Consider the following 23,327-nt stretch of genomic DNA (forward strand, 5'->3'; position numbering starts at 1 on the left):
CATAGGGAACGTGGGGTTGGAGGTGAGTGAAGACCGTGACCTGGATGAACGCTGTTAGTGCAGCTTTTAAAGCAGCCTGACAGTGAAAGGCTTTTAGATACTTCATTAGAAACAGTAAAAAATATTGCTCCACAAACAGCAACTGTTGTAACTCATGCAAGGATAATTTTTCAGATGATGATTAAATGATAATGAGATAGTAACGTCTGTTGAAATGCAGTTGAAGTAGAAAGGGTGACTGCTTCCTATCAGCATGATGAGTTTTCCAACAGTTTTCATTTTCCAATGGTTTTATCCTCAAGAATTGTCTCTTTATTCAGAACTGTTCAATTTTGTTTCCAAACTAAAAATATGATGGCGCTTGAGAGGAACAAGAGCGACATGAATTTTTTCCCTGTTTTTTCATAGTCCATCTTCAATAAAAAGATGATATTCTACTCTTCCTATATGGAACTTAAGTCATGCTTTCTGCAGTATTAAACACTTGCCGGTATATCTCAGGCTTAATCCCCAAGTGCCAAATTTTGGCTTCAGTAGACGGATATGCAAATCGGGCACAGTTTTGTAGACTACGTTTAATGAGTTAGTAAAATTATCTTTCTGAAACTTCTCTTTGTGGCTGACAGTCCTATAAAACTACTTAGTGAGTGTAAAAGCTTGGCTTATAAACATATTCCTGGGATAGATAAATGCAGTAGATATATTAGGAAAATCCTGGATGTATCTGATTGACGTATCTGTTAAAAGTTAAATTAGGGCCTTACTCTGCAGCAGGGTGCTGTTGATTTTATTGATCCAAACTTGATATCTGCAAGTTCAAACCAGCAAGCATCTGTCCTAAAGATAGGTGAAGCCTATAGGTGGAGCTGTGCGACTGCTGAATAGCACACGGAAGTATCATTTGATAAAAACGTATAGAGCCTTCTGCTGGAAGCTTGCAATGTGTTTTTTAAGGTTTTTTTCCTCTGTGGATGCCTTAGTTCAGCGTCCTCTTTGCTAGCGATATTATGCCATTTAGGCTTTGTCCTGTACAAGAGTCAGTTTTAGAAAATACTGTATAAACCATCGAGCCTGTTTGGCGAGATGGTTAGAAAATTGAAAAGCTAGCACCTCTCTGCAGCAAGTAGAGTGGAGATGTTGATGTGCTGGAGAAATGGCCAATGCCTGAGGTAGGTAAGGTGCCGAGGAAAGGAAGACGCACTCAGTTTTCACTTACAACTAGCAACAGAGTTAAAAGAAGACTCCTTGCCCAGATTAGTGATCTACTGCCTTACTTGAAGGTGATGCTTTAAAGCCAGCAGGATTAGAAGTACAGAAAGCGCAATGAGATGACTCAGTTGAGATGAGGGTCCAGTCAGCAGCTGTTGAATGAGTTAGAGCTGACCTTGGGAGCCCAAAGGTTTGTTGCGGTTGATGAAGTCTGTCAATGGACACATTAGTTCTTGAGCTTTCTCTTGCTGACAAGACCCAATTTTGACAGAGAAGCTTTTTGGGAATAGGAAGGAGATATAAAAGGGCTTGCTTTTCTTTCCCTCTTGGATGTCTGGGTAATATGGGCTGATCCCTGGAGGGTCAGACTGACTGGCTTTTAGAAAGACAAAATAGCTAGGAAAGCTACCCCAGCAGAGAGGAAGGAAAGGACGCTGCTGGGAGTGGATGCTGCTGATAATAAAATGGAAAGAATCACGAAGAGGACAGTGTTTTGATTACTGGCCATGTGCTCTAATAGGATAGATGAGAAAAGAAATTGATAGGAGATGAAATGGTTTGTCTGTTTGGTGTCTGTTCATAACTGGTGACTAAACGAGGAAGATGAATAGTGAGGAATTTATTTCTTAATGTACCCCTCTCCATCTCTGCAGGAATTTGATTTCCATGTTCGTTGGCCTGGAGTGAAACTACTTACATCTCTTTTAAAGCAGCAAGGACCTCAAGTGCAGCAGATAATTCTTGTCAGCCCTATGGGTAAGCAGCTGAGTTTATTGCTGATGTGAAGCTGGAAGCTCAGCAAACATTTATCATGGCAGAGGGGTGGAGGAGTCTTGAGCTAGGTGTTTTAAAGACCTTCAGCATGAAAAAGCTGCATGTTTTTTATGCTTTTTTTTTTTTTTCAAATGTGTTTCTTGCAGGTGTTTCCAGACTCATGGATTTATTAGCAGACTCTAGGGAGGTTATACGAAATGATGTAAGTACAGAAAAAGGCAGTTTATCCTCTTTAAAAATAGTAACTGTCAATTGAATTACTTAGTACTTGTGCAGAATTTGGTTTAAGGTAAGCGAATGCATGTGAAGAAACCATTGTAGTTGCAAATTGGGAATATTTCATTGGGTGGCTTTTGGATATCTCGCAACAATTCACGTAACAAGCTGTTACCGTTCATTTACTGTAACCATTGTCCCTTGGGTTGGGTTTTCCTATTATGTTACGTGATCCTTCTCTCGGCCTTCTGTCAGGTTCACTTCAGTTCTTCCTCCGCGCTCATCAGATGCCAAAGTGCTCTAATTACTGACTGCAGAAGAGATGAAGAGCTTCACAAGTTCCCTCTTTCTTCTGTATAGCCACTTACTGTCCTTTTTAACTTGTAATGTGCTTCTGTTTTTGAAGTGCAAAGAGGGAACTGTTGCATGGTGTCCATGGTGGGCTTTGTTAGTTGTGTTGAGTTGCAGGGCGCACAGTTCTGGCCTCTTATTCTGGCCGGGGGTTATGCTGCTGATTTAGCATCCTTCTAAGAGCTGTGACTTGTGAAAAGCAATGTAGTTCTAGTAAAACTAACTTTAATTTCTTGTCTCCCCCCACCTGTCAAGGGAGTCTTGTTGTTACAGCAATTGACGAAAAGTAATGCAGCCATACAGAAGATTGTTGCCTTTGAAAATGCCTTTGAGAGACTTCTGGATATCATAACAGAAGAAGGAAACAGCGATGGAGGTACAGAAAAGTCTTGACTTATTCATAGTCTTGTGCTCCTGCACAGGCTATTAGGTGACTGTTCATAGGCCGATGTTAGTTTGTAATTGGAGCTGGGTCAGTGGGTAGAAGGATCAAAACGTACAGCCTGGTTGTAACGAACCAGGCAAAAACAGGCTGAGAGAGTAGGCAGGGTTTCAGCAGACTTTTAAAACTAGTCTTGAGCTATTTAGTTAAAACAACAGTGAATTTCTCTGAACATGTGTGCATGAGATTGTGTGTTTCTGTTAGGCTTAGCCCTGTGAATGTGTATACTTTGAATGGCAGTGTAGGCACATGCTGCATTTGTCACTTACCGCATTAAGCATCTGCATTCTTCTTGAGATCCTCAGATGCTTGGAGTGGCTGGAAGTAACAGCTTGCTGAGTTTCTTCAGCCTTGCTAATAATGCGGTTTGCTGGTTGGCTCCTTCCCAAATCATTTACCTGTTGGGGGAGTGGGAAAGGATAAAAAAGCATGAGCAAAAATGATACATCGCTTAGGCATTCTTCTTTTTGTTAGATAGCAACACATCATGAGTTTACCACCAGTTGTAGTTTGCTACAGGATCTGTTTCAGTAACAAGACAGGTTCCTGTTCCATGTCCTTCCTGTGGGCTGCAGGGGCAGTTTATGCTCCTCTCCCAGCTGAATTATTCCAGGTATGTTGGCACAGAAGGATTAACCAAGCCTTTAAATCAAAGCTGCTATTTTTAGGCAATTAATAATTTTAAGAGACTTGGTATGTAAATTCTGAAGGGCTGCGAGTTCTGCGCTTTCCTCCCTCCTGGGTGTCCATTCCTCCTGTCTGCAGCCCTGCTGAGGGCTGGAATTACCGGCTGCGGCTCTGCAGCAGGACTGGGATGGGGGCATGTGACAGACACCTCTCCTAGTTCTCCTGCTCCCAAGCCTCGCACTGCCTGCGTGCTTTCAGGAGTGCAAGGAGTAAGTCTTTATCCTTTCTGTTGAGTCCAGATTTGGAGGCATCCCAGCAGTACCAGAGCCAGGCCGCCTTTATTCGTGTTGTCTTCTGAACGGAGTTGTCTAAGGATTTTCTCTTCGCAGAGTATTGATGAGCGTCTCCAGTGGTTTTTCAGTACAGAAAAAAGGGAAAAAGCTGTTGCAATTCCAAGGAGTTGAGTTTGGCTCACTGAAAGGGCTATTCCCAAGAATTGCTTCTCCACCAAAATAACCCAAAAAGCAGCTTTGAAATGAGTTGAAGATGTAGCCACTGATTAAAGAATGTGTAATCCAGGAAGAGTTGCTGCGTTTGTATCACGATACAGCTCACGACGAACTTCGTTTTAGTGCTTATGCTACAAAGAGACAGTAGAGTAGCCTGACTCTGAAGTAGGTGTACTTCGAGACAATAAGTGGTTGTGAGGCTTTGTCTGAAGTTCTTCCATTTCCTACCCAATTAACTTGTACAAACTGTATATTCTTTGCAAGTAAAGTTGTTGCTTCAGACTTGTGTAAGAACCACAATTATGGTTTCCTCGCAAATATGCTGGATCAACACGGACGTGTTTAATTTCATGACTCTTGGTTATTTTTTTCATGCATGAGGTTCACAGTTCTTGATCCAAATCTAATGTTTAAGAATGAAGAACTCGGAAGTGTGCGCTCTGTTCCGTGTAGAACATAGCGCGTGGAGAAGCTCGGTAGTTTTCCATGCGTCATCTTTTGATTCATCTTTTGGTTTTTTTTTGTCTCACCAGGAATAGTAGTGGAAGATTGTCTCCTCCTATTACAGAACTTGTTGAAGAATAATAATTCCAATCAGAATTTCTTCAAAGAGGGTTCATACATCCAGCGTATGAAGCCTTGGTTTGAAGTTGGCGATGACAACTGTGGGTGGTCAGCACAGAAAGTAACTAATCTTCACCTAATGCTGCAGGTAAAAGACTTCATCTAACTTCTGAGTACCCATGTCAACACTTTGCCAGCCCTCTTGCAACGAGGAGTAAGTGTAATGTAAGAGTTAACTGTGAAATCCACGTGTTCTGTTTGGCTCAGAATTAGCTACCAGAGTTCATGAGATGTGCTGTTTTCAGCACAACTACTATTGCCTAATTGTGAACTGGTAATGGCCGGCATATCGCAGAACTGCATTTCACTAACTTAAGATGTGACAGTGATGTCAGTTAAATACATACTTAGGAGTGTTCTATAGAAAGAATCCTCCTGAATGAGTTCATGTATGGCTATGGGGCATTAACCGAGTTGCGGTGGCTGCCTTAGCTCTGGGTTCATTATTACTGACTGTCGGGCACCTTCCTGTCTGTTCACCCTTCCAAAAAATGAAATGAGGTTTTCCTGTCCTGTGGCGCTTCGTGTGGGAGCTGAACAGTAATGATGACGGTAGTTTCTCACTTTCTGAAACGTAGTTCTGAGAAATTGTGATCCAAATCATGGAATAGTTACAGCGTGATATCTCATCGCTTCATAGCAACACATGCAATGGAGTCAAATACTTGAAGATTGTAGTGTTTCACTGAACTTAAAATCAAATGGCCATATGTAGTAACGAGATGGACATGCTGTGTAACTGTTGTCTTCTACGCCCGTTTTTAGGAGCAGTTCTACTTCCTGGTTAAACTTTAAATGGGTAAACTTGTTTCATTCTGCATTTCAGAATGTCTCGAACTCTCTAACTTTTTTTTTTTAAACTCTCTCACTTTTTTTAGCTTGTGCGGGTCCTCGTGTCTCCCACAAACCCTCCTGGTGCTACCAGCAGCTGTCAGAAGGCAATGTTTCACTGTGGGTTGTTGCAGCAGCTCTGCACGATCCTGATGGCAACTGGTGTTCCTGCTGATATCCTGACAGAAGTAAGTGGGAGGGAGTAGATGTAGGGATGGGGGCATCTGAATGGGGGAAAGCAGGAGTCTACAGGGATACCGGCCTGCTGCAGGGACAAACTGCAACTAGAGTATTTGCTGAGAAAGTATTTCACATGACAGAGATGTTGGCAATGTAAATGTAAGGTACTCTTTTACATGATATTCTGCAACCAGAACGTATTTGCATATGCTTATTTGCTTCTGTTGGATTTCAGCACATCCCGGAGTGGCTGAATTGATTCATGCTTTTCCTGGTTTTGGGGGTGGGTTTTTTCTTTTTGCTCTCTTCTGAGAGAGTCCAGAAGTATTCTGACTCGGCAGGTTTCCCATGATGAGGGATTCTGAGCTTCAAGAAAGCCCCGTCAGCAGTGTAGGCCGAGGTGTTTTTTTGCTTGATAAAACGGTGTGCTTAGTTTGAGTGTGAGCGGTTCCTTCGGCGCTGCCTCCGTTGCGATGCTTTTATTTCTTCAAAGCAATGGAAAGATGAAACCTTCTAGATGTTCAGTAGAACTGGCTGTCATAGCAAAACTGACCTGATGTAGGAAAGGAAGTTGGAGGTAACCGAGTACGATGGAGCCGGGATTTCTGTCCCTTAACCTTCACTGCTGGTGATTGTTTGGATTTCATTTGAAATGGTTTTATTTAATAAATCTCTGTGCTGAGACTCGGTATGTGTTGTTCCGTACTGAGCTGTCAGGGTAATCTTGAATAATTTAGAGTGGTCTAGGTAGCAGATCATGGCTCACATAGAACTAACCAATTTTTTTTTTTCTCTGCCCTTCCTGTAGACCATCAATACTGTGTCAGAGGTCATTCGAGGATGCCAGATGAATCAAGACTACTTTGCCTCTGTAAACGCACCTTCTAATCCACCAAGGTAGAGAAAGAAGAGTGTCTAACTGGGCTAGGGAGCGATGTATTGGCGTGGGCAATGGCAGTCTAATCCAAAGGACTGCTTAAATTCAGATTTTGGAGTTATGATACAGAACAACAGCTTCAAGTTCACATTGGGTGTATTAGAGCGTGAAGGTGTGAGGTGTGTTTCCTCAGAGATTAGGCCTAGATCCAATGTTTTTTTGTTATGTGGTACCTGGGAAGTGTATGGGCAGTAGTTGAGACGCTCCTAGATGAGGATGAGCTGCCACTGTCAGCCAGAGGACAGCCTACAAAGGGATTGAGAGGCCAGGAAAATGGGCAGTTAACTGGTATTTACTCAGACTGGAGACCAGAGTGTTAGCTAAATGACATCCTTCTGTCAGCATTTGAATGTGAGGGTAGAAAAAGAGCATTCTGTATTACAAGTGGCTAGTGGCCTCATGAGGCATCTTCTACGGTATTACTGCAGGGCGCAGCAGGGAGCAGCAAATACTGCAGAGGAACACTACCTCTTTGCAGTCACATGTAACGAATCGACTGGTCTGTGTTTTAACAAATGGGTATTAAAGGTTTTACTCAAATGTTTGAAATGGTAATAGATGGGAATAGGCAAAAGCCTCTTTGCTTACCTAGAGAAGACACTCTACATTGACTGTCTGCGGTAGTCTTCGTTCACAACTCTGTCCTAATGGTTTTTGTCTCTGTTTGCAAACAGGCCTGCGATTGTAGTACTTCTGATGTCCATGGTAAACGAACGGCAGCCTTTTGTGCTGCGTTGTGCTGTTCTCTATTGTTTCCAGTGCTTTTTATACAAAAACCAAAAAGGACAAGGAGAAATCGTTTCAACGCTTCTGCCATCGACCATTGACGGTACGCAAAGCTAATGTCTCTGCAGGGAGCTGTGAACGTGCGCAACTGTGTAAGGCATCACCTGATGTCTTTTGCTAAACTATCTACCTGCCCTTAAGTGCCTGCTCCAAGCAAGGTGATTTGGCTTGTGACGTCTCCAAAACTTGGAGCTTCATTTTACTGGGTTTTAACTGCATGTTGATGTGTTACATGTTTTGGCGGTTTTGTGGCTTGTTTTAATCTGTCTTGTACCTCTCGGCCGTTCTGGTAGCTACAGGTAACTCTGTCTCTGCTGGCCAGCTGCTCTGCGGGGGCCTCTTTTCCACGGACTCTCTCTCCAACTGGTGTGCTGCTGTGGCCCTGGCCCACGCCTTACAGGAAAACGCCACTCTGAAAGAACAGCTCCTGCGAGTTCAGCTGGCCACCAGCATCGGCAACCCGCCCGTGTCGCTGCTGCAGCAGTGCACCAACATCCTCTCGCAGGTACGCTCCCGCTGCGGGAAATCTCCGGGTATCCATGAGGAATGCTGCTCCTGTGCAGGCGCATCGCAGCAATGCGTGAGGGACAGCTTAATGGGAAGGAGGATTCTCGCTCCTTTGCAGACCACTTTTAAGCTTTGCTTAAAGCACTCTGGGCTTCAGGTGGAGAAGAAAAGGAGCAAATACTGCTTTTTCATCAGCAATTGCTGCTTGATGTCGTCTGCCCTCAGTAGGCAGAGGGTCCTAAAGCATCTAGACCTTAAACTTGCCGTAAAAGACAAGGCAGGCTGGCAGGATCCCCAGTCACGTTTTGTTGCTGATGAGTGCCTGGTTAGTATTTAAATTGCAACTGCTAACCTGAAACATCTTGAAGATACCGGGTGCTCATGGATTGGTGGTTGTTGGTTTTGCTAGTCAGAGCTAAAAGCCTTTTTTGAACTTGTTCAACATCTAAACCCCTGGCTTTGCAAATGGCAAGCGAGTGAACACCTCCTAGCCCACGCTTCCTTGTGACACTCCCTTCTGTTACACATACTTTTTCCCCAAACGGTTGTAATAATAAGGAGGTAGTTAGCTCTGGCAGCAATTAGACTTTCCTGCACTTGAGAAAAATGGCAGAATGCTGGAATTTTGAATTACTTCATGTGACTTTATCTGCTTTACCTGAAAATCCTTTTTATCTCTTTCTGGGCGTTTTTGTCTAAGCTAAATTTGGGTCGGTAAAACTGCCCATGGCTCTTGAGTCTTAAGCAATACGAGGGGACTCAGACTTTGGGGGTATGTTTCTGAAATGTGTTCCACTTCAAGGTTCTCAAGTAATATGTGTGTAACTTGCAGGGTGATAAGATCGACAGACGGGTATGTATTTTTTTGGCACAGCTTCGGCACTTTCTTGCCAAAAGCAGGCCTCTTCCTCTTGTCTTGGGTTTTGCTGGGGAGGTTTCCTTTAACTGCTTTTTGATGTGTTTCCACTGACAGCTTTGTGTTTGGGTTTGGGGTTTTCCCTGGCATAACAAGCTCGCTCTGTGTCTCCAGGGGATTCTCTGGGGGTGCTCCACAAAACTATGGGATAAAGATCTCGGGGAGCACGGGTGCTTTCTTTCCAGTGGGGCGGACTCATTCACCATCTGTTCACCTAAGAGATGTGCTTTCTTGTAAGAAAAATTACAGCTGTTAGAAATGATGCGGTTTTCTCAGACTGGCCTGTAGCTAACAGCTGGTGCGGTCTGAAGTGGGAACATGCTGGTTTCCTGACTGCTGAAAGAAAAACTGTTTAACCTGCCTTCCGGCCGCTTTGTACGTTCTACTTACCAGCAGACGTTTTAACCTTGGAGCTACTACTTGTGAATAGCAGGGATCTCATAATTAGTGAATGATCCCTGAACGTGGTTGGTTGACTTTCAGGCTGTGTTACTTAAAGCACTGATAAGTTCGTTATCAGCAGCAGGAAAAAAAACAATTCTGAAGTATCAGTCTTGTGGATTTGTCTGCTTTATTTAGCACATTTACCACAGTTGTCCTGAGGGGTGGGGTTGTATTGTTACCAGCCCTGAACTGCAGAGCAGCAGCCACGGAGAGCTGTCATCTATCACAGTAGGCGTTACTGTGTTAGGTCTATAAAAGAGCTGTATGCTGTTTCTTTTTTAGAGAGGGTGTTTTGGACTGTGGCAATCCTCAAGCAGAAAATGTTAATCTGACCTCAGAATGGCGTGCAGTGCTTGAGAATAGATGTGGCTTGCGACTGCTTCCAGTAGATACTGTGTGCTGTAAATGCTGGCTCGCACAAGCAAAAGTAACTGAGTTTTGGACAAGTTAAGTGACGCTTCTACCAGTCTTACCTTAAGAAGCAAGAGGCGTGCCAACGTGCTTTGGGACAGGACTGCCAGTTACAGCAGTTGTTCCCAGTGCACGTGACCAGGCTAATAGTGTTGGGACAATAAGAGCCAGTCTTATAATGTGAGAGAGGGGAAAAGGGTTTCTAACATAGCTTGTTGTGTTTGAAATAAACATTTCTTTTTGTTCAGTTAAGGGAGATTCAACTCGATCTCTTGACAAATAGTAACTTGGCATGACTGTCTTTGCGCAGATAATTAGGCGTCACCAATGTGGTGTGGCAGATGATTTTCTCTGAGCTTTTAAGACCTATAATTTGTCACCTTGTGTCTTAATTCACGCTTCACCTGAAGACTGGAGCATGAACACAGTTCTTAGCCTGACCTAGTGGGTAATAGAAAGTGGTGAGACAGCTCTCCCAGCATCTGTCTTGCCTTTGTGGGTAAACCCGCTACACGCTAGTGAATCTCTCTTAAACGTGTCTTGCCATTAGACTGCCTTGGAAACAAAGGTGACCTCATGAGCAGAGATTGGGAAGCGTTGTGTTGCATGCAAGTCATGAACTAATTGCCAAGTGCAAGGTGGGTAGGGGAAACGCACAGTGGTGACAGGGAAAGGTATAATGAGCGGAGCAAGAGGAGAGTAGAGTTTGGTGGTGAGTAGGCAACTCGTAGTGAGGTCTAAGTGAGTGGAAGCCCGTTGCAGCATTCAGCTAGAAGGGTAACAGCAAGGAAGATGTGCTGTTGTGTTAACACACAGATTGACAGGGTCACAACAAAGCTGCAGACGAACCTATAGCAATAAGTGAACAGTGACCGCTAGCTGGGCATGTAGTACTCACTGTGAAATGCAACAGGCAGGTGCTGTGCAGTTGGTGGTGATGGCTGTGTTCTCTGCTTTTCTGACGTACTTCACTTGGGTCTCTGGAGGTAACGGCGATGATCAAGATGAAAAAGGGCCAGATGCTTCTTTACCAGCATTAGGGTCGGCTGCACAGTCTCAGTATCTATAACCTGTGTTCTCCTTCTTTATGGAGATTGTTTTGTCTTAGTGATGGTGATAGACTGCAGCGAATCACAGCACCTCAGAAGGAAGTCCTTGAAGGCAGACTCTTCAGGGCTTGGTATTTTCTTCCAGAGCTGCTAGACTCGGTTCCTGTCTGCCTCATGGCCCACAGTGGCAGTAGGGTAGCTGAGAGCCTGCTACTTCTGCAGGCAGAGCTTCTTGCCAGGTTGCTGGTCACAGGCTGTTTCAATGGCAAACTGGAACTGGCTTATTCAAAGATCTTGGGGGTTTTGTGTGGTGTGTGTTTTTTTTGTTTTACTCGTTCGCTAAAGCTAAAAGCAATGCTGCCTGCAGCTTTAAAGCACAGGGGTTATTAGAGGCAAGGATGGAAGTTCAGTGTCGCAAGCACAGGTAACTCTCCAGCACAGACTCTGTTGTTGATGAATACTTCTCTCTTGCCATTGTCTTGATCCCTCTGAGCACTTGTTCCAGTGTATTTTCTTGACTCTGTTTAAAGGTATCCCAGCAGTTCTATATGCCTCATTGCCTTTGAGGCTTGACTTCTGCTTCCACGTACTTTACCCATTTTATTAGGTTCTTCTATGAAGTTTAGTTTCCCATGCAGGGAACACTTTTCTTGGTTGCCTTCTGAATGTTGACCGTCGGAAGAGATGTATGCCCATCTTAACGCTGCTGTGCCCACAATATCTGCAGCAAAGACAAGAGGGACAGAATTGAGAAATCAATTTGCAGATGAAAACTACTTTTCCCTAGTTAATAAAAACAAAGACTGCAGTCAGCATTCCTCTTCCTGGCTTAATGTGCGTATTGTCTGAACCAACAGCCACTCCTGTATTATTTTATAAGTAAAGAAAGATAATATTAGGAACACGTGGTCATTTTTAGTCAGCAGGGGAAGTACTTTTTTTAGGTAATCTTACCTGAATTAATTTATACAGGGGTGGTATATATGTTCCTTCATGTTTCCCTAGTACTAATTACAAATGCAGAACTAATTTGTTACGATTTTTATATTGGTGCTAATTTGCATTGAGTCATATTTCATATCTGTGTTGTTGCTTGTTTTGCTCTGAAAACCGTTAAATATGAGTGGTTTAATACTTGTTTCATCAAAACACTAAAGCTGTGTTCAGTATAACTAACAAATGAGTATTTGGAAAGATATGACTTGTTGTTTTTAAAATGATGTGAAAGTGGATGAGTTCTGAATCAATACAGCTCTTCTTGGTATTTGAGTCCTCTGCTGTAGAAAGATAACGATGGGGGGTTTTATTCTTTCAGGGCAGCAAAGTACAGACCAGGGTCGGACTACTGATGTTGCTTTGCACTTGGCTAAGCAACTGCTCGATTGCTGTCACCCACTTCCTTCACAATCCAGCCAATATACCTTTCGTATCCTTGACCTGCTTGCAGAGTGGAACCGCTTGCCTGGAAGTTACTTGGAGTACTCACGTTTGAATGTAAACCTTTATCCGGATGGGTTTGCAGGGATACTGCATGATGTAAAAGAAAATGCACTGGGGCAAGAGATACCAGCACCTTTGCCAGTGCTCTGTGTATGCTGACCTGTCTATAAGACACACGTAAGTTAAAGTACCTTGGAAAGCTATGTCATTACGCCAGCGAAGTGTATTTCTATTGTGACAAGCCCTTGGATATTTTTACTGTGACTTACGCTTATACCCAATAGGCAGGAAGAATGCTTCCTACTTCTGAAGCTTACTTCTGTGCTTGCGTTTCAGGAAAAAGTCTGAGTAAAATACGTAAGGCTGCACTGTCACCTTATGTAAACTGCAAGCCTGTTTTGGAACAACTACATCTCTTTGGTTGAGGCAGATGGTTACTGAGGAAAGAAATGTCAGGGAAACCACTCATTACCCAAGTCCTTCAAAACAGGAGCTAGCTTTGCAAGCGTTCCATCAGCTAGTTTGCCTACTTCCTAATCGAGCTTGGGTTTACCTGTGAAAATAACTTGACTGGGAATTTATATAGGAATAAGTATTGTGCTTATGAAATATCTGAGATAACCTTAACAAGAACTCCAGCTCACAGGGCAGATAGCTGAAAACCTTGGAGAAGAGGAGCAGCTTGTCCAAGGCCTGTGTGCACTTCTGCTTGGCATTTCCATCTACTACAACGACAATTCCCTTGAAAATTACAGGAAGTAAGTATGATACAGAAATAGAGGACTGGAGGGAAAGGTTCTGCGAGTGGCAGGTGGTGGTTTAAAAGGCTTTTAACTGAGGCACTGCACTCAGCAACATATGGTTGAATGTTTCATGTGCATGTTCCTTGCAGGATGCAAAACCACTGACCCACCTCTAGCAAGGCAAAGCAGACAGTGTTGGGCATAGGTTCTCCAAACAGCTGAGTTTCTGGGCTGAGAATACGTGTCAGTGGCAACTGAAAAACTGTATCTTGCATGCAAAGCATCTGGTGCGGTTAAGATTTGAGACAGATGATCAGAGTTGTAACTGCAAAAACCACCTTGAGGGAAGGATGGGTTCATTTCTCTAAGTGTTGCACTGTGAGTGATTTGTGTCTTCCTTTTAGAGAGAAGCTGAAACAGCTGATTGAGAAGAGGATTGGCAGGGAGAACTTCATTGAGAAGCTGGGCTTCATTAGCAAACATGAACTTTATTCCAGAGCTGCTCAGAAACCGCAGCCTAGTTTCTCTAGCCCAGACCACATGATGTTTGATCATGAATTTACCAAGCTTGTAAAAGAATTGGAAGGTGAGATGCGATGCTCATTCCTTGAGTTTATGTGATGAAGTGATGACCAAACTACCAAGTGTTCTGAATGCAACCCTCTTAGAAGTAGCGTGATAACAAAATGGAGTGTTCTGAAAAACACGTTACAGTAATAGCTGTTATCAATCATATACCTAAGCTCGCAGTTCAAATACTTAGTAAAGATATTCTTAGTACAAGCCTGTAATCGGGGCTTGTACAAACCAGATAACTTTATATTCTTAGATGAAATGATTCTTAATACATGCTGTGACTTAAATGCAGCTCTTGGCCACAGCGCAGTATCTGTGCTCACATAGAGACTCAAGTATTGAGTGCATATGATGGTCATAGCAGCTTGATCTGTGGAAGTACACAGTCTAGATAATTGCTGTTTCTAACTGATTCGTTATGAAAAATTGATTGCTGAATTTGCCAGCTAGTTAGAAAATTATAGGGTCTTCCGTCATTCTTTTCTCTGTTTCACAAAAGAGATGGCGTTGTCATCACCCTGACCATCTCATTAATGTCCTGTTTATTAATATTGCCCACCTTAAATCAGTATAGAGAAGGAAAAAACCTTTAAGCATCAACAGTAAAGATGGTTCTGCCCAATCACGTTTAATCTGTGTTGCCTGTGTAGTCCCAGGTCTTTCACTCATTTGCACAACCGCTTGGGCAAGAACTGTAGTGGAGCCATACTGCAAGGAAAAAACCTGTTCTGATTGGAAGGACTCGGAACACCCATTTGCTTTTCTGAAACTCTAAAGCATTAAGTGTGCAAACCTTGCTATAAAAAGATTGCCGTTTCCTATTGTCTTAAACCTGCTTGTCACAATTGCTTGTTTTTTTTTTTTGAAAGCACGGGTTGAGTTTCTAATGCCATGGACTCGGTTAAACTCAGTGAGGCTGTGAGACTGCTTTGAGGACAAAAGAGATGTGTGAAGTGGGCTTTAGTTGACAGAAACTGTTTTTGACAGGTGTCATAAGTAAAGCTATTTACAAGTCCAGTGAGGAAGATAAAAAGGAGGAGGAGGTCAAGAAGACATTAGAACAGCATGACAACATTGTGACTCACTACAAGAAAGTCATAAGAGAGCAGGTAAGACAGGGTTTCACTGCACGAGTGTCTCCAGAAGCTGTTCTGGCTTTCGGAGGCACCGCAGAGCAGTTTGGTACCTGATGTTCCAAAACAAGTAACAAGGGATCTAGCGATGCAAACACTTCTAAAAGCACTTTAGCCGCGTTCTTAATCAACTGAAATGTCAGCGTTAAGAATACTGGTTAAGTTTGATTCTTTTCCTGCAGTACACCTGTGTTTTCCTGTGTCTGAGTATTTATTTTTGAATGAGTAACTTGAGAACTTGCAGCCCTTCGCAAAAAGATGTAATTCTTAGTTCTGTACTCTTACCTTCAGAAAGATGACAGATGGAATGTGGCTGAATGTAGAAGTGAAGTTGGTCAGTGAATTTTAATATACCTGCTGTGGTTAGAGACTAAATTTTTGTTTTCCAACGGTAGTTCACTTGTTTTGCTGCCACAACTTACATTCAGAAGTAATGGAACAAAGCTAATAACCCTAAACAGCTAATGGGGAACTGATGCAGGTGTCTTTAGTTAAAGGATTTGGAATGGACACGGAATACAGGGGTACGTGTGGAAGTAAGGGGCACTTTTCAGCTGCCAGAGAGACTTTATTGAACACACGATGACTGCAATTACTATGGCTTCTTTAGAGACTCCTGAAGCGGACCAAATGCATGCAGGCTTCAGTGCAATGGAAAAAAATGAAAATGATCAGATATCCTTGATTTCCTTTTTTTCTCGGTTGCCGTCCCTGGTGTGGGGATGCCAGAGGTCTCCAAAAGATTCACAAGGCATTGGTGTGGCGTGACAGGCTGCTGCTGTCTTTGCCAGGCTTTCTTTCCTAGGAATAGCTAGCTAGGTTTGTGTGAGGCTTTTCTGCTCACGGCACAGGTAGCACTGACAGGGTCACTAACTAGTGGTGTGTAATGCTGGAGCTAAGGTTTGTCTGTGTTAATTTGCCTTCCTGCCAATATTGTATTCAAAAGTGTTATGACTCCAAGTGCCTTTTTCTTCTCCTCTCCCAGGACCAGGAGCTTGAAGAATTAAAACAACGAATTAACACTTTAACATCTCAAAATGAACAGCTCCAAGCAACAGTTACACAGCAAGTGTCGCAGATCCAACAGCATAAGGACCAATATAATCTCCTTAAAGTACAGCTAGGTAGGCTGCAGAAAGAATAATCAAAAACAACCTTGCTAGCACAAAGATCTTGTGTGGTTTACGGCAAGCTACAGAGCAGCTCCTGCAGACAGCCTTCTCTCGCTTCAGGCATCCTCTTCTATGTTCTGCAGCATATGAAAACTTCCCGTAGAGATAAAACACTTTTTTCAACTTGCTGTTGAGCATTGCAAACAATTTTAGTAATGACCTTTATTATCTAAAAATACTAGATTTTGCTTTAAGTGCCTTAAAACGTACAAAAGCAATCACAGTAAGAACGGAGAGGACAGCTTGAAAATGGTATACGCTGAGGTATAATTTGTTCTTGCGCTCTGCTTAAGTCCTGGGTCTCTTGAAATAATAGTACTGTTTTCTGCCAGATCCATTGGAGCACTTGAGCTGGGCCTGTCTGCCACGTAGGGCTGCTGGGGTTCACGGGGAGAACGAGCACCTGAAAGTGACTGCTGTAGAGCAGAGAGTTCACTTAGATGGACACACAGAAATACTGCAATTAGCAGTAGCTCTTGACCTGATCCTGATTTCGCTTTAGTTGCCTGTGACAAAAAGCAAAGCCCTTCCTTGCTACCCTAGCTACTTTCCCGCAGGTGTGCCTGGCGGGGGGTGGGAACTGAAACCATAAATGCAGAAAACTTAAACAGATGACTAATGCTTTAATTGGGGTGTTTGAAGCTAACTTGAAAATGTTGTTGTTGTTTGTGACATTTGTTATAAACCCTTTCTTTTAGGAAAGGACACTCAGCATCATAATTCCCACAGTGATACGTTTCAGATGAATGGCATTCAGATGGAAGAAGTGAGCAAACTGAAAGAGGAGCTGGAAGAATGGAAAAGCAGGCATGAACTGCTGCAAGGGCAGCTAAGGGAGAAGGATTCTGTAATAGAAAAATTGGTAAGCACTGTATCAGCACAACTTGATGCAACTTCCAATTCTGTTTTCAAATGTCATTTCCCTTAAGCTGTGTAAGTCCTCATTATGATGGCAATTAAGCAATCATAACTGATTGCATGCTGATAATAGGAAATGTGGTGGGAAGTGGCTTGAGCAGAGCCTTTTCCGCTTTGCGCTGTTCCCAAGAGCAATTTGTGCAGCTGACCTGTTGTACTGTAGAATCGGTGGGGGAAAAACAGTAGGTGTCCCTGCGGAGCCTAGTGGGGGTAATACCTAAGACACAGTTATAGTGGCCTGTGTTTGGTGGCCTGCAGGTCAAAATGCAGGATGATGTGTGCTGCTTCTATTTTGGGCATGTCTTTTGCATTTGAATTGCTGAAAGATGCTTTTGCATCCCCTGTAGAGGAGACATCCAGCTGCTGCCGCCATGTAGTCGGAGAGCTTTATGATGTGCATTTCTTACCCTCTTTGCACCTTCTGTGCTGGGAACTTTGATCACGCGAGCACGCAGTTCGCTTTGTGTTTTGACAAGATGACTGTATTTAGTCTGTCTGCTTCTATGGCTGATTTTCCCTTTGCGGTTACAGAAGTCTTCACAGTTGGAAGTGGGAACAACAGAGCAGTCTTCACAGACCAGCAAATCCGGTGGCTTGGAGCACAGTAACGAAGTACAGAAGGTGAACTTGGGGTATTTCAGCAAAGCTGCGGTGAACAGTGGTAGCTCGGGATGGGACAGGAGCTTTGTCAATCTTCAGGGAGGAGCATTGAAGTTTTCAATGGTGTGCCTTTATGTGATGATGGTACTCATCTTGGAGCATCAAAATAGCGCATCCAAAAATTAATCAGTTGTTTTTGCTAAGCAGGCTTGAGCCAGCAGAATACACTTCAGCTGACTCTTCAGACTTGCAAAATCTGTTTATCCATTGCAAAACATACCTTTAAATATTGATATCAAAGCTTCCAGGTATTAGACTCACAGCATACAGTAAGTGTTTAAATATCTGCAGATTCAGTAATGTACGGTAGCTGTTGCTCAAAAAATACAAAGCAGGGTTTCTCTGATTAGAGAAGAGAAATGCTTGGACTGGTAAGTCAAAATGTGCTGAGAATGGTGATGTGTAAGGAACGCTCATGGGAGTGCTGGCGGTGTGAAACACCTTTATGAACACAGTTGAGGCTGGGAGAGACGCCTTGGGCGGGCATTCCACAGAAAAAGGTTCCAAAGAGCCAAGCGGGAAATCGTGCATGTTGCTGGCTGGTTTTGTCTCCCAGAGAAACGGTTGCTTTCCTCTCATTGAGAAATATATATGCAGCTTTCCTCCTGTGTATGCTAACATGAAGCAGTTAGTCTGTTAGCATTTAACTTAAGAAAAATTAAATGTGACCCTTGCCTTGTCAAACTTGCTTTAAACTATGTTTTGTCTTTTTGTCCCAAAGGAATTAGAAATGCTCAGGACTCAGATACAACTGCAGTCTGCAGAAATCTCGAAGCTTCAGATTGAGAATCAAAAGCTACAAGTAATGGTACTAGTTTCTTATTTTCTCTTTGGGGACTAAATCTTGAAGACTTTTCTGCTTATGCTGTCTGTAGCTACTGTCATAAGCCAAGCTTGTTTTAAGAACACACATCAGCAAGGGATACCAGCAGAGTTTTAAATGAAGTAACGTGTTACCTAACCCAGAGAAGTTAGCACTCCTTGAGGCCATCTGTCCTTGGTATTTTTAAACAAAGGAATACCAACTAATCATTGTTCTAAGCTTACACCCTAATTGAAGGAAATAAGCTCGTGAGACACAAATGCGTGATACCATGTGTGTTAGGGGGTTTGTTATTATTAGCAACAGTTGGGGATACTCATTTGAAAGTTGCTGTACAGTTGAGTGGCAAATGGTAGGTGCATCTGTGCAGACCTCCAAATGCTTCAGAGCTTTTTTAACTGTGTATTGGAAAGATTAGCCAATGAAGCCTTAGAATAGCTAAAAAAACACAATCGTGGCCTCAAAACTAGCTAATGGCACTAGAAGGTGAGCTTGAGAACTTCAATGACGAGTTGTACGCAAATGTCACAGACGCTTCCACAGCAAAGCTAACGGATAAAGCTGCAGGAGCATGGCCCGCAGGAACAATTGAAAGGAAGACAGTGTGTGATGTTTGGTGCTCAGGCAGAACGAAGGTAGCTCCTGTGTGCCCTGCTTGGCGACTCCGCTATAATGCAAACAGGCTAGCTGGCCTGTGGTAGCTGGACTCGCTTAAATTCTTGCTTGTGGCTGGTTTGTTCTGACTAGTGCACCAAATTCTATTTTTGGTATTGTGAGAAAGAGGACTTGTGCGAGGAAAATACCAAGTGTTTAGTTTAACGTACAGATAGGGGTAATGGGCACAAGTTAGAACACAGGAAGTTCTGTTCCAATACATGGAAACACGGTTCGGGTGACAGAGCACGGGCACAGGCTGCCCAGGGAGGGTGTGGAGTCCCCTTCTCTGCAGATTTTCAAGACCCGCCTGGATGCAGTCCTGAGTAATGTGCTTGGGGCAATCCTGCTTTGGCAGGGGAGTTGGACTAGATGATCTCTAGAGGTCCCTTCCAACTCTGAAAATTCCGTGATTCTGTGATACAGATGATTTGAAAGAGGAAAGCTTTAACAGTTCCACTGTCCCGTCTCAGCTGCTCTGACATGAGATGCCATTGCACACGTGTTGGCCCTGTGTGCTGTGAGCAGAGGCACGCTGAAGAGCTCCATACTGCCACCAGTTGCCGGACCTCCCCACTGCCATCCTCCAGACTTGCCTGCCTTCCCGACGGCTTTGGCTTCCATGGGGTGTAACTCCAGAAGCAATTATCTTGAATTCAGGCCACCATGCGGTTCTAGCTGAAAGACAGCTGCCACGTTTGGGAAATAACTTTGGGTAGGGCTGGCTGACACTAAACTATTGCTATTTTTAGTCGTCGCACACAGATTTGGGTATTTAGCTGAAATAAAAAATAATCTTTGGTACTTAAGGAGCATCTGAATGAAGGCGGCTGGCCTGTAATAGACAGGGTCTGCCTAGAAAATAACTAACAGTCTCTTAGAGTGCAACTTGTATGAAATAAGGGTTGCCGCTTGTGTTCTCATTTGGTGTGCACGTGTGTATGTGTTCATTGAGACCTCAGGAAGCACAGATCTGTTTCCTGATGCCTTGCAGCGCAGGATGGATATAGCTACCACACCATAGCTATGCCATAAGAAGAAAATATGCTTTTAAATTCTACAACTTAATGTCTTAGATGCTGTCTCTGTATGCGAGGCGTTCGGCGCTCTGATACTGAATTTCTTGCCCACAGAATACAAGTGCAGATCCTGTGTTAGGAGGCAGCGGTGCAACAGCAGCGAACAACTCTGAACTGGAGGGAAGGCTTGAGCAAGAAATAAAAGAATTGAAGGTTGGTAGCGGGTGAACACCAAACCAAGTCGCTTAAAACTCAGCCTTCAGTTAGGAGGGGTTCTACAATAGGAAAGGCATTGGGTGGAAGTGGTTTGTTTCCTCAGCATCTGCAGTGTTTCAGGCTGCACAGGGTAAGCTGGGTGCACCTCCTCCTTTTCTTTCTCACTTGGGGAATGTAGGCCTTGTCTGCCTGGAAAGAGTTGGTAGGGGCAGTCTAGGGAAGAGCTTTACTTTGACACAGACAATCCAGTTTGCTGGGAGGAAGGCAGCCACTGTTAAGACTTCTACCCACCTTACTCCTGCTTGGTCGTAAGGGGAGTTTGGATAAGAAGTGTGTAGGATCAAGGCCACAGGGCACTGGGGGGGTTGGAGCTGTTACAGGGAGTGTATGGAATGTGGTTGTAGGAAACGAGGCTTCAGCTCTTCCTGTGCTTACGGTGTAATGCGGTGTGGCATTTTTCCTGTTGCCAGAGTGAAGTCAAAGCCCTTTTGGAGGAAAAAGAATCACTAAAACAGCACCTGGACTCCTCCAGCAGTACAGTTGCTATCTTGCAAGATGAGAAAAGTAAACTTCAGCAAGAAGTTGCAGAATCAAAGAAAGAACAGGACGATCTCCTGGTGCTTTTGGCTGACCAGGATCAGAAACTATCTGCACTGAAGATCAAATTGAAGGATCTCGGTGTACCGGTAAGCAAAACTAGGGGTCATGTGCGTTCTCAGTCCCGAGCAGTCCGGGTATGGCAATACTTGATCCACTCAGTCTGGCCAGGCATCCTTCTATAACTAGAGGGCTGTGGAAGGTACCGGAGTAGCTTAGTGTTAGGCTTAGGGCTGTGAAGAGGTACCTGCCAAACTGCTGTGAGGAACGCTGCTTGTCCTGTGTGTGTCTGGAGTGGTACCTGACCGCGTGCCTGGCCTTGCTGCAGCTTATCCTGGCTGCCAACCAGAAAGCAGATGATGGCTGCGCTGTAATCCTAAGGGATCATTCCACAGATAGTACAAGTGATAACTAGAAAGCTTTACACTGCCCCTTAAGAGCACCACAAACTGTGCGGGCAGTTTCTGGGAGCTTTGTCTTCCGGACAGCTTCTTTTAAGAATCTGTGTGACTGTAAGGTGGACATTAATGGCTTTTGTGCTGCAGCTACTGTGTGCGAACGCCAGGCTAGGGCCCGGGTTCCCTATTGGGAGACAATCATTCTGTCGTTTACGCAACCCTTCCTAAAGGAAGGATTAACAATGAATAGTCAACTGGTTTAGCTTCAGCTGCAGGAATAGGGTTTTAAAGAGTCTGTGTTGGGCAGAGGCATTATTTGTACTGAAAAGTACTGGTAGCAAGCGTAGATCCTGTAAGTGTAGCCAAGGAATCTGAGTCTGTTGACTTCAATAGGGAGGAGGTACCCTAGAAGGCACAAGCAGCTTCACTTGTGGCATTGCAGAGCACCGGACAGACACGTCTTCCTCCTCAGCATCTTTGAAGAATGCGGGTTTTGGTTCACGTGGCTGTAAGGCAAATGCAAGCGCACGTGGCGTTCCTTATGCGAACAAAGAGGGCAGAGCTGGTGGTGCTGACGGGGGGCTGCTCTACCAGCAGTCACCCAGCCTTACCAGAGAAGGTTAAAAACTCAATGACATGACAAGATGACAGCTGCCTTTATTAAGCACTAATTGATACAGCTGGATAATTTTAGGTTAGCTTTAAGCTTCTTTCCAGTCCCTCAGCATTTGTCTTGCCTTGAAAAGGCTCACAACAGATCTTTCTGCGTTTCAGGTTGAAGATGAAGACGATATTGAATCTGGAGATCAAGGTGATGAAGATGAGGACGGGGATGAAGAGGAGCAAGACTAGAATGCTTTTGTGTGTTACCATGAAAACTAGATTGCATTGTTATTGGGGAGAAAAATCTATAATTGGTATACAAAGCAAAACGTGCTTATGAGCAGCAGATGGGAAAAGGGCAACCGTGGGACTAGTTCTAAGTTACTGAAGCGTTTGAAAAACCTTCATACTAGGTAAAGCAAACAAAAATCACTGTTTAAGTTCTACATGAGTATCCCGAATTGTACTTGTTTAGAAGTTGCTTTAGACACCGTTTAAAGCATGGGGATGACAATGTTGCTGCCGCAGTTCATTGTCATTGACTGAAGTTCTGTGCATTTGTCTATGGTTTTAACCTTCTGGAACTCTTAACATAATTAAATACAGAAGTATTTGGTTTAACACCTGTCAAATGGAATCTTTGCCCCTGCCTTCAGCATGGAGCTTCAGTGTAATTCGTGGCTTCCTTTAAGAGCAGTGGTGAGGTGGAAGGGTTGGGGCGGCTGCGGGGTGCGGTGGCCGCTTGGCCGGTCTTGTGGGCTGGTTCTCTGGGTGCGAATGGACCTGCACAGCGTCGAGTGCCTTGTCACCTGATATGGTTGCATTCGGAACCTCCCGTGGGGAACCACAACACTACACTAACGATGTGGAAGAGGTTTCATGGAAACCTGTGCGAGAAAGGTAGCTTGTTTAAGAAGAATCTCTGTGGAAAACACAGACCAATATGCTCTTCCTAAAGATCTAATGTGCTACTGAGTCAGCATAACAAATAAGTGAAAAACCTGTTGACTACTTCAGTAAGCAAATGAGAACTACTATGATTTATATAACTTATTGGCTCTTGACAAGTGAATAAAAGATAAGATTTTAAACGAAAAAACCTGAACACAGTAAATGCATTGATTTCATTGTTTGGTAATAAAAATAGGTATGTCCACTTAGTTCTCATTCAGTTAATTCTCTTGTCCTGTTTTAATAAAATATATTTTAATACACATGTAAAATTGTTGAAACCCAGTGTAGGGTGGCAGATGACAGTAACAATATACTTAGTACTGCGGCTCTCCTATGAGTATAGAGGTGTGCTGGTTCAGTCTTTGCTTTTTTCAACAATACGGATTTCAGTAGCTCACAGGTCTTGATTTATTTTTATTTTCAGTGCTAAGTGGGGCAGTGAAGGGTATTTCGGCTGCCAAGGGTGTTCTGGAGCTCTTGTGTCAAACTGGATTGAGTGATAAATGGCTTTTAAAGTTAGCACGGGGAATAATAATAATAAGTAGTGTAACTTAATGCTCAAGCTTTCTATGTAGGGACTTAGTACCAAGTAGGTGAAATGGTGTGCT

At 43.7% G+C, this 23,327-nt stretch overlaps 1 protein-coding gene across 2 annotated transcripts in view; it reads left to right on the plus strand.

Annotated features, from left to right (window-relative positions):
- The window catches only part of USO1 (USO1 vesicle transport factor), a 34,565-nt gene extending 12,179 nt beyond the window's left edge, over positions 1–22,386 (plus strand). The window contains exons 6-25 of one of the 2 annotated variants that reach the window (XM_082482277.1): positions 1,863–1,965; positions 2,130–2,185; positions 2,806–2,926; positions 4,662–4,840; positions 5,631–5,771; positions 6,572–6,660; positions 7,375–7,529; positions 7,780–7,991; positions 8,826–8,846; positions 12,129–12,239; positions 12,893–13,011; positions 13,401–13,582; positions 14,560–14,681; positions 15,691–15,829; positions 16,576–16,739; positions 17,327–17,416; positions 18,177–18,263; positions 20,066–20,164; positions 20,638–20,853; positions 21,937–22,386. In XM_082482277.1, the coding sequence (XP_082338403.1) occupies positions 1,863–1,965; positions 2,130–2,185; positions 2,806–2,926; positions 4,662–4,840; positions 5,631–5,771; positions 6,572–6,660; positions 7,375–7,529; positions 7,780–7,991; positions 8,826–8,846; positions 12,129–12,239; positions 12,893–13,011; positions 13,401–13,582; positions 14,560–14,681; positions 15,691–15,829; positions 16,576–16,739; positions 17,327–17,416; positions 18,177–18,263; positions 20,066–20,164; positions 20,638–20,853; positions 21,937–22,014 (2,484 nt within the window). In that variant the 3' untranslated portion in view covers positions 22,015–22,386. The remainder of the gene's footprint in view (positions 1–1,862; positions 1,966–2,129; positions 2,186–2,805; positions 2,927–4,661; positions 4,841–5,630; positions 5,772–6,571; positions 6,661–7,374; positions 7,530–7,779; positions 7,992–8,825; positions 8,847–12,128; positions 12,240–12,892; positions 13,012–13,400; positions 13,583–14,559; positions 14,682–15,690; positions 15,830–16,575; positions 16,740–17,326; positions 17,417–18,176; positions 18,264–20,065; positions 20,165–20,637; positions 20,854–21,936) is intronic. The other variant, XM_082482278.1, reaches the window with a different exon arrangement.
- The last annotated feature ends 941 nt before the right edge of the window (positions 22,387–23,327 follow it).

The sequence above is a fragment of the Vanellus vanellus genome (assembly GCF_965231255.1).
Source record: "Vanellus vanellus genome assembly, chromosome: 4".
Classification (NCBI taxonomy): Eukaryota; Metazoa; Chordata; class Aves; order Charadriiformes; family Charadriidae; genus Vanellus; species Vanellus vanellus.